At 52.2% G+C, this 10,680-nt stretch overlaps 1 protein-coding gene across 1 annotated transcript in view; it reads right to left on the bottom strand.

The window, feature by feature from the left end:
* The window catches only part of CEP250 (centrosomal protein 250), a 139,918-nt gene that overhangs the window by 5,232 nt on the left and 124,006 nt on the right, over window positions 1–10,680 (bottom strand). The window contains exons 29-31 of the mRNA XM_025215718.1: window positions 4,302–4,457; window positions 3,904–4,017; window positions 3,674–3,721 (exon numbers count right to left, since the gene is read on the bottom strand). Coding sequence (XP_025071503.1) covers window positions 3,674–3,721; window positions 3,904–4,017; window positions 4,302–4,457 — 318 coding nt within the window. The remainder of the gene's footprint in view (window positions 1–3,673; window positions 3,722–3,903; window positions 4,018–4,301; window positions 4,458–10,680) is intronic.

The following is a 10,680-nucleotide window of genomic DNA, read 5'->3' as shown; positions in this document are numbered from 1 at the left end:
ATCAGCTTTCCTAAAGTCTAGCACTTTCACCCTACTAGTTACCTTACCCACTCGACGCCTTATGGTGAATTCTATTATTAGGTGATCACTGTCCCCCAGATGGCTACCGATCTGTAGGTCCCCTACCATGTCATCCCCCGTTGCCAATACCAGATCCAGTATGGCATTCCCCCTAGTGGGACCATGTACCTCCTGTGTCAGGTGGAGGTCCTGTACACAGGTTAGAAACCTGTGTGAGCTGTGGAACTTTGCCGTCTGTCTCTCCCAGCAGATGTCCGGGTAGTTTAGGTCCCCCATGACTACCGCCTCTTTAGCTTTTATGGTCTCTGTGAGCTGCCTCAGGAGCCCCGCATCTATTTCTTCCCCTTGATGTGGGGGTCTGTAGCAGACCCCTACCACCAAATCCCTTTCTCCTTGCCCACCATGTAGCCTAACCCACAATCCTTCTACTTCCTCATCCTTGGATTCCGTCTTGATGAGGGTTGATGTATATTGCTCATTGACATAGGGCGCAACCCCGCCCCCTTTTTTCCCCCACCCTGTCCTTTCTGTACAATCTATAACCCTCAATATGTACCGCCCAGTCGTGGGACGAATCCCACCAGGTTTCCGTTAGCCCTACTGTTAGACAAAGGAATATGCGGGCGAGATAAAAGATGGACAATATGCTGGCTGCAGAGAGACCAATCCAAAAGCAAAGAGTCATCAAAGGAGTGAAGTTGAAGAAAAGCATAAAAGTGGGGAGCAAGAAAGTTTGTCATCATTGTTATCATAAATCCAGCCTTTAACACCTGTCTGGACTGTCCGACCCCACGACGTACCCTTTGCTTCCAAGAACTGAGTGGCTGTCTTTTCTGTTGAGCAAAGTAACATCTGGGATTGGGTGAGATTATTGTACTGAATATTTTTCTCTTTCTGAATACAGAAACTGCTAAGATAATACTTGTTGTACTAATAAAGTTAAACTTTGATTTTAGGACACCGAGTTGTCTGCATTCTTATCTCATGTTCCATTTAAGGGTTAATTGTGCTTTAATGATCCCTAAGCACTATCTGGTGGACAATGGTGCAAACAGTGGCTGAAGTAAGGGGACAGGAGTGTCCAGCCTTGCTAGGGTGGGCTGTAAGCCAACAAACTTGGGGAAATGCTATAATAAACTAAGATATAATTCATATCATCCACTTCCAAACTCAGAGGGGAAGGGCTGGGGCACAATGAGATCTTCAAAGAAAGCTGATATATGCAGGGTGCACAGGCATGGACTTGGAATATAAACAAATAGAAATTACTTAATCAGCTACCAGGATTCTTTAAAATGTGTTATCAGTAGGAATATTTGGCAGTGGATGCGCTTCAAGCACTTAGCTGAGAGAAATTTTGTTCCAAATTTGCCTTGTTTCTCCTTGTAAGGCCCAGGTACAGATGACACGCACTACATTTGACAGTGCTTTGAAAGTTACCTGGCCTGCAGACAATGGCAGGCGTGGATCTAAAACCCTACAGCAACAACCTCCACCAAAAGCATTCTGTATACTTTCTGAATCTACTTAAGTTTCTTCCTTCCTTCCTCCAGACTCAGGGCTGATAACGGGGAAAAACTACAGAACCCCCCCAAGTTTATGGGTTTCTGGAATGGCAGAGTACTAGGATGGGACCCTGGCAGATTATCATGATCAAGTCAGTGGACACCAAGAGGATTGAGGGGAATGCTTGCAGTGCCCAACAGCAACACTGACACTGAAACAAGCATGAGTCCAAAACTGCTTACCTTAGCAGGGACTGAAACCTGGTGCCCACATGGAACCATGCAAGGAACCCAGCAGAACTAGTAAAGGTAGCCATTTTAACAGGCTTCATCAAAGTGCTGTCTTCAGTCCCACAGCTGAGCTCTGCTGTGCCTGGTGGGGCCTAAAACTCTTATATGAATTTATTTATAACCTTGAAAGTAAAAAAGTGCCAGTGCCTGCTGAGGATATTCTTTCCAGTTCCCTAAATTCTCTCCAAGTGCATACCAGAGTCTAATCCTGCTATAACCCCACTAATCACCACAAGGGGCTATGGTGCCAGCAATACCTTTGCATTTAATATTCCCATTCTATGTCCAGGACATGAAGGCCCTGGGAAGAGGGGATTCTTTAGAAGCTTGTTGGAAGAGTAAGATGGAAAAGGGTTCAAAGGGAAATGGAGATAGGTGAGGAGATGGGCTTGACAGGAGCACACTGAGCCTCTTGGTCTCTTCTCTCAGTGGTGGACTGACAGGTTGCTCTCTCATCCCAGAGCATTTCAAACTTTCCGAATGCAGAGACTTCTCCCTAATGTGGATCACCATCTACCGCTTGGGCCTAGATCAGGGGTGGGCAATTATTTGGGCTGGAGGGCCTCTTATGGAGTTTTGGTGAACTGGTGCAGGTTGGGGGGAGGGAGGTGACCCAGCCCTGTGGTGGGGAGAGGGGTGCAATTGATCCTATCCAGCCCTGAGCTGTTTGCCCCACACCCACCACCAGGGGTGCTGGATGGAGTGGGTGGAGGCCAGCCCAGGACCCCGCTTCCTGGGCAGGATGCACTCAGTCAGGCAGATGGAATGGGGCTGTGGGCGGGTGGAGAGTAGCATCCAGGAGTTGGATGGGCAGGTAATGCCAGGACTGTAGGGTGGTGACAGTGTGGGGGCTGGGGCCCAGAGCAGAGCTGCAATCCACTTCCCACCTGTGGTAGGTGCTGGTTCCACAGGTGGGGAGATTAGGGGTGTGGACTGCAGTTCTGCCCTGGCCCTGTACTTCCACTATTCTGTGATCCCAGGCCTAGTTCTGCCTGCCCTTCCTGCTCCCGGATGCTGCTCCCCACCCACCCATGGCCCCATCCCATCCACCTGGCTGAGCATGCGCTGCCTGTGCAGGTCTTGGGCTGGTCTCCATGGAGACCCCGCCTGCCCACTCTTTATGACAACAGCAGTCAGGCAGAGAGAGCTGCTTCCATGGGGGCTGCTAGGAAACCCAGTTACACCACTGCACTGCCCCTGCCCCGCACCCAGGGCTGCCTGCACCTAGACTGCCCCCTGTGACTGAGCCAGGCAGGGCCAAGGGACCCGCTGCAGGCTGGATAAAAATCCTTGGCAGGCAAGATCCGGCCCGTGGGCCATATTTTGCCCACTCCTGGCCTAGATGAACATGGTCTTTGGAAGATGGCTGAGGTCTAATCAACTAGACAGAGGGTACTCCCGGGCTAATCAGTCATAAAGCAACTGATTGGCAATATCCTTAAAAGGGCTGAGGTAGAGAATGTGCCAATTCTCCTCACCCATCTCCAAATCTGGATAGGCACAAAAGTGCCTGCTCTGTCACACTTGCCTCATGTTGACTGAGTATCTGAGACAACAGGCACTGAATAAAACTTAGTTCCCACAAGCTGTGCTTCATTAGGGCCTGGCCAATACCCCAGTGCTGCAAGCTTTGTCATTACTGTGTTTTACTAGACACTGTTTGAAACCTGGTGCTGAAAGCTTCCTTGCTCCTATGCCTGACAAGTGACAAGCCAGCACGCCAATGTTTTGAGCTCCCTCCCTACCATGTCACACTGGGACTCAGCTGATACCTCTATACTCCAAAATTCTTCATTGCTGTGCCCCACCAGGAGCCAGTGCAGCACCCCAATGCAACAGGCTTCACTACTTCTTACCTGTTTCTGTAACCTGGCAAATTGCCTGTGGCAAGTGTGGGCTTCCTTCTGTGAAGAAATCACAAAGGAATTCTATTAGTCTGCAGTCTGCTTGGGGTAGTCTGCTAGGTCAAAATACATGGGACTTGGTGCTGCCCAGGGCCTCTTTTGAATCACCCAATAACGGTTTGAGGAGACTATGAAGTGTTCATGCCCTCCTTGCTCAACTGAAAAAGAGATGCTGTTCAGACCTGTCCTGGACTGGGTGCCTTCTCCCGGCCAGCACTGGACATGTGAAGCACACAGGCATCTGGAAGCGATGGGCCAGCACATTCTTTCTTCAGCCTCCTCCGCTCACACTCCACCTGCATGCAGGAGATAGGAATAGGTCACAGAAATATGCCAGGAAGCAAGGAGCTACAGAACCAAAAGCACCAAAAAGGGCAGAGAAGGTTTTCACTCAGAAGTGGAGGAATTGGAAGAGATGGTACTGGAATGCAGGAGTGTGTGGGAAAGTAACAGGAGCAAGCAATGCCAAAGGACGCACATATGAGGGAAGAGGGTGAAACAGGACATGCCCGAATGACCAATGCTTCCATCCCACAATACTGAAGGTATTTTAGTCAACGACAACAGGAATTCATTTCACCTGCTCTAATGTGTTCCTCAGCTGGGCATTGAGTTGCTCCTGCTCAGTTTTGTCATGTTCCAGCCTTGCAATGGCTTGTTGCAGTTGTTCCAGCCACTCTTGCAATAATTTCCTCTCTGCCCCCGATGCTGGCTGCTTCGCCTCCTCTTCCATTGCCTGCTGAGTGTATAGACAGGCACCTGGGTAAGCTGGTATACTTTGTTTATTTTCATATGTATTTAGTTATATACTTGTTCATTTGATTTATATGCTGCCTGTCCCAACAAGGGCTCAGAGTGGCTTATAATAAGAAAACAGACTAACTTAAAAACAGGAGAATGACAAGAGGATGCAAACAGAGAAACTAGCACATCAAGATAAAACAGAATCCCCCTAAACAACATCTCATCCTAGTTTTGTTTGGCAAATGCCTACCCAAATAAGCATTTTTATAGCACTTGCAAAAGATGTCTAGGCTCAGGCTATGACAAGCTTCAAGAAGTGAGTTGCAAAGCTGAGGAGCTACTGTGGAAAAGAGTGTCCCATGTGTTTTCACCTAATAGACTTGGCATACTGCTGGTGCTTGTAGGAAGTTGCCCTTGGCTGACCTTAGGGATTGCAATGGGGCATAAGGGAGACGGTGATCCCTTAGCTATGTAGGGCTCAGGCCATTTATGACCTTATAGGTCAAAACCAGCACCTTGAATTGTGCCCAGAAAGGTACTGGAACCCAGTGCATATTCTAGAGCACTGGAGTTATGAAGGCGGGCTGCCAAAGTTTGCACCAACTGCAGCTTCCAGATGATCTTCAAGGGCAGTCCTGTATTGTAGAGCACATTGCAGGGTCACAGCCTTCTCAGATGGAGTTGTTGAAAGGCACTCCTAGCCACAGCAGCCAACTAAAAATCCAGGTACAGTGAAGGATCCAGGCTGTGAATCTGAGTAAGAAGAAAGGCTGCACCCCATCAGTGATGTATGTCTCAGTCCCCTGCTCCCCAAATCATGTGGTCTGCTCACCACCATCACCTCTGTCTTGTCTGGATTCAGTTTCAGTTGGTTCACCTGCATCTAGTCCCCAACTGCAGTCAGGCACTAGGGAAGGACTGAGACTGTGGGGTCAGGGTCAGAAGAGCAGAAGCGGAGCTGGGTGTCACCAACATACTTAAGGCACTTCACTCCAAATTTCCACACAATCTGTTGCCCAGCAGCCTCATATACATATTAAACAGGAGGGGTGACAAGATGGAGCCCTGGCAGATGCCACAGGAAAGATTCCAAAGGTATGACAAGCACTTGCCCATCATCACCTACTGGGACCTCCCTGCTAGAAAAGAGCAGAACCAATTCAGAGTTGTCCCTTGAATATGCACCAGGTCCTGTAAATGCTTTATCAGCATCTCATGATCAACTGTACCAAGAGCTACTGGAAGACTGAATAAGATCAGCAGGGCACAATTTCCCCTGCTGATCTCCAGGCAAAGGTCATTGACCAAGGTCACAAGTGCAGTGCTGTATCCAGGATAAAAGCTGGACTGAGAAGAGTCCAGGAAAAGGCTGGCATGTAGATGTAACTGGAGCTGTCAGGCAGCTACCTGTTTGCTGACCTCCAAAAAGAGGAGGTTAGAGACAGGGCAATAACCAGATGAAGAATTAACATCAAGCGACGGCTTCTTGTGCAGATTTAAGAGTGTTTAGTACCCTGCCCTCTTGAAGGGAGGTGTTGACTAGAGGTGCGCTGATAAAGATTTTTTTGGCCAATACTAATGGCTGCTTATTAACCAGCCACAGCTTTTTATCCCCCAGCCATATTGGCTGATACCGATCTGATTGCCGATATGCAGCCCGGCAGCTTGAAGACCAGTGTCTGGCTGGTAAGTCTGTGGGGGCGAAGGGGCATGGGAGGGATGGGGAAGAGGCACTGGGGGCACATTGAGGCCCCCACGGTGAGGGAGGGAGTGGTGCAGGGGATGGAGCTGTGGGAGGCTCGTCTGGGGGCTACAGGGGATTGGAGGGGGCAGCTCCCAGCCATTGTATGCACCCCTGGGGGAGAAATAGGGGGCACATGCCCCCTGGATTTGTGCATGAGGCCCGGGAGGGCTGTCTGCTGCAGGCTCTGGGCCGGGGGTTGCATCAACCTATTCCCAGCGGGGGGGCTGGGCCAGGGCTGTGATTGGGGCGGGCAGCAGCAGCACTGGGAGGGGTGGCTACACAGTGGGCTACAGCCACCCCAAAATTCGCAGTAGCTCCCCTCCCAGCGTTGCCAATACCCACCCTCCTCCTGCTTGCCCCAAGCGCAGTCATGGCCCAGCCCCCCTGCCAGGAAGAGACCGGCGCAGGCCCCGTCCTGAACCCCAGCAGGCAGCCTGCTCTCGCCCTGCACACAAATCCGGGGTGCACATGCCCCCATGCCTCCGCCGGGGGTGTGTGGAACAGCTGGAAGCTGCCCCCACCCCCTTGCGCCCCCTGAAGGAGCTGCTTGCGACTCCATCCCAGGCCCTGCCCCAGCTGGGCAGTGCCTGTCCCACTCCCTCCCTCACCGTGGGGGCCTCAATCTGCCCCCCCCCAGTCATCTGCCTCCTGGTTCTGGGGGGCCACCAGAGCTGGAAGCTGCCCCCACCCCCTTGCGCCCCCTGAAGGAGCTGCTTGCGACTCCATCCCAGGCCCTGCCCCAGCTGGGCAGTGCCTGTCCCACTCCCTCCCTCACCGTGGGGGCCTCAATCTGCCCCCCCCCAGTCATCTGCCTCCTGGTTCTGGGGGGACACCAGCAGCCGATCGACGATGGGAAGGTTCCCCCAGCGGCTGATCACCAACCCCAGAAGCGCTGGCAGCAAACCAAAAGTGCCACCAACAAAAACGGAAGTGCCACCAGCTGCCGCTCCCCACTCCCTGGCCGGTGAGGGCCAATTTCAGGGGGGCCCGTGTCCCCCCCATGCCCCTTCCCCCCACAGACTTACCAGCCGGATGCTGCTCTTCCAGCTGCTGGGCTGCATTCCTGGCCGTGTGCACGTGTGTGTCTGGGCGCATGCAAGCTACATGTATTGGTGACATTGGCTACACCAATGAAAAAAAGAAGATTGCTGATAATATCAATTTTCCTTTTATCAGTGCTAATCTGATATGGACTGATATATCGGTGCATCTCTAGTGTTGACAGCCCGTGCTAGCAGTAGCCCCAGTTTCCCCTGGCTGGCTTTTACAAGTCAGGATGGGGATGGTGGAACAGTGGCTCCAATCCCTGTTAGTTTAAAAGAGAAAAATGGCAGCGTTATACAGCTGCATGCTATTGTAGGCAGCTGAGTTAGTGCCAAATGCAAAGAAGTAAGCAGCCAGGGGAAGACATGGGCAGGAGCTACAAAGCTGCAAGGAACTGTCCTGAAGCAAGGTGCCTTGAAACAGGCTGCAAGGTGCTGAGCTCCAGGAAGCTAGTAACTAGTGCCTGCAGTATCGTTGAATAGGCTGCAACAGTGGAGTGGGCTTTTGATTACTAAGCTAAGGTGAGGCCCCTGTGCCCAGCTGAAAGGTCACATGACCAGAAGAGGTAGAGCCCAAGTTTGTATAGGTCTGGCTCCTGAGCTAGGGAAGGCAGGGCAGTGTGGCCCTGAGTATTGAAAGGAGGAGTCATATTTGCACACACACATCATAAGAATACATGCAACCCCTGCTTTGTGCTCTTAACTGGTTCCTGAAAAACCGAGCATTAAGCGAAACGAGTGTTAAATGAAACTGCAAGTATTTGACAACCCAAGATGGCAACCACAATTGTTTTTAATGACCCAAGATGGTAACTGTGAGTGTTAGAACGAAACTCACTGAGTGCTAACTGAAATCAGGTATCAATTTAAAATGAGTATTATAGTGAAGCGGCGCTAAGTGAAACAGTGTTAAGCAGGGGTTGTCTGTAGGCTACTGAGGGGAAATCCACAGGCAAAGGAATGTACTCTGAAGAGCTGGTGGGAACCAGCTGATAGGTCAGGGGCAGGCAAAATATGGGCTGGGTCTGGCCTGCCAGGCGATTTCATCCAGCCAGTGGGCACCCACCAATTAACTGTATCCCACCCACCCCGCGTGCTTCGCTTCCACCCTTGTGCAGGGAAAGGTCCCAGCCAGCATGCACAGCTTCCAGGAGGAGCTGCTGCTGCTGCTGCCACTGCTGCAGCTGCTGGGGGACCTGCTTGGCTTCCCCGGCCTCCAGTGGTTCCTCCTTGTGTCCCTGCTGCAGTGCTCAATCTGGGCAGCAGGTATGGAATCTGTAGCTGGGTGGGAGCATGGGGCTGGGGCTGGCAGAAGTGCAGAGCCTGGGGCCCATGCCCAGCAGGCCAGTGGGAGCATAGAGCTCAAGTGGCCAGGGTGTGGGTATGTGGGGTGTGAGAGAGGGTATGAAGGGACCCCTCCCCACATGCCCCACCATGGCATACAGCTCCTGCTGCTGGCAGCAGCAGGCGATGGGTCCTCGGGGTGCTCATGGCCCACACAGGTGCAGCCACCCGGCAGTGTGTGGCTCTGACCAGTTCCAGCAGCTGCACGTGACATGGAGCAGAGCCAGGCTGGCCTGCCTCTATCGTACGAGACTCATGTTCAGCTTCTGCGACTCACGTGCCCCTGGGGGGAAGCCCCTTGTGATGCAGCTTGTTGCCTTTCAAGCTCCCTGCCACCACATGCAGTGGAGTCCGGGAGTTATTTGAGCTGTAGGGCCTTAGCAAGTTTTGGTGAGCTGTTGAAGGCTGCAAAGATAGCCCCACCCCTTGACAGATGCCTTGTTCCCTGGTCGCCATATTGGGACTGGAAGTCCCCTGTCTCCTGACCTTTGCCACCTGAAGTCCTTCCCTTTGGGAAGAGAGGGGTTGCCATTTGGGAACCAGAAAAAAAACAAATCATATTCTAAAAAAATCAAACATCTAATATAACGTATTTTAATTTTATTTCAAAAAATGTTTTTGTCCTGATTTATGTGTGTTTGCATAGTGTATATACTGGCAATTGCATAATAGCTCAAAATACAGTCTTACTCTTGTATATTGTGTGTGTGGAGTGTGTGGCTGGGGAGTTTGTGCGTGTGTGGTGGGGTGTGTGGGAGGATGTGGGTGGTGTGGGTCCTTGGGAGTCCCTGGAGCCCCATGTGGTGGCAGCAAGGGGGGCTGGCTCAGCCCGGCCCCATAACACAGCTCCTGTGCTCCCACCTGAGTCCCCAGCTGCACATGGTGGTAGTGAGCGGGACCAAACTGACCTGGCCCCATAGCATGCAGCTTCTACACTTCTGCCCAAGTCCCCAGCTGCACATGGCGGCAAGGTGAGAGGCCAGTCCCACCCAGCCCCATAACATGCAGCTTCCTGCCCTCCCACCCAAGTCCCCGGCCACACGTGGCAGCAGGGTGTGGGGCAGTCCCACCCGGCCCCATAGTGCACAGCTTCTGCCGGCTTGGTGGGTCCCTTACCTGAATTTCCACTCTGGCAGGCAGGGAGGCTGGAAACAGCCACAGGTCATCAGGCAAAAGCCTCTGCCAGCTACATCCCATCCTTGCTCGCACGTGGGCAACCAGAGTTGCACCTCCTGCATGAAGGAGTCAGCTGGCAGAGGGGCAGCAAGGGCCAGGGCCCATGATAATTCTTTTGGCTTATGGAGGCGCCCTGCAGGCGGGATCCAGCTGGTGGGCCATATTTTGCCTGCCCCTGTCTTTGCCCAGGGGTGGGCAAAATACAGCCTGCCAGGCTGTTCTATCCACCCTGCGGGGCCCCTAAACATTTAGAAAATGAATTATCTGCAGGTGGCTACCTGTCAAAGATGACAAGACACCAGTGGTAAGACACCCAGCGGATGAGCAGCAAGGCCTGCCCCGCACCGCCCTGCCCTGCCCCCAGCTAGAAGCCTTTGTGGTTTCTGGCCTGGTGACCCTTTGGCTGTTCCTGCCCTCCCACCATCCGAATGGAAATTTAGATAAGATCGGACAGAGGGAGGGGGAAAACCACTGTGATTTGCCCTTGCTGTGGGACCCAGACTGGGCCAGATCCATGGCTGATAAAGTGCCATTGGCTTTTTTGATGGCTTCGTCACACTGCCGACTCATGTTCATCTTGGAGTCCACCAAGATCCACTAGGACTCCAAGATCCCTTTCCACTTCTGAGCCACCCAGCAGGTCATTCCCTAGGCTGTAGGTGTGCTGGACATTTTTCCTTCCTAGGTGCAGTACTTTGCATTTCTCCACCACATCTATTCAGCCTCCGCAAGAGAAGGTTGAGGGGCGCCCTTGTGGCTGCCTATAAGTTCATCACGGGGGCACAGAAGGGAATTGGTGAGTATTTATTCACCAAGGCGCCCCCGGGGGTTACAAGAAATAATGGCCACAAGCTAGCAGAGAGCAGATTTAGATTGGACATTAGGAAGAACTTCTTCACAGTTAGAGT

The sequence above is a fragment of the Alligator sinensis genome, unplaced genomic scaffold (assembly GCF_000455745.1).
Source record: "Alligator sinensis unplaced genomic scaffold, ASM45574v1 scaffold705_1, whole genome shotgun sequence".
NCBI classification, from domain to species: domain Eukaryota; kingdom Metazoa; phylum Chordata; order Crocodylia; family Alligatoridae; genus Alligator; species Alligator sinensis.
Note: the sequence above shows the minus strand (reverse complement) of the source record. Positions and strands in the feature narration are given on the sequence as shown.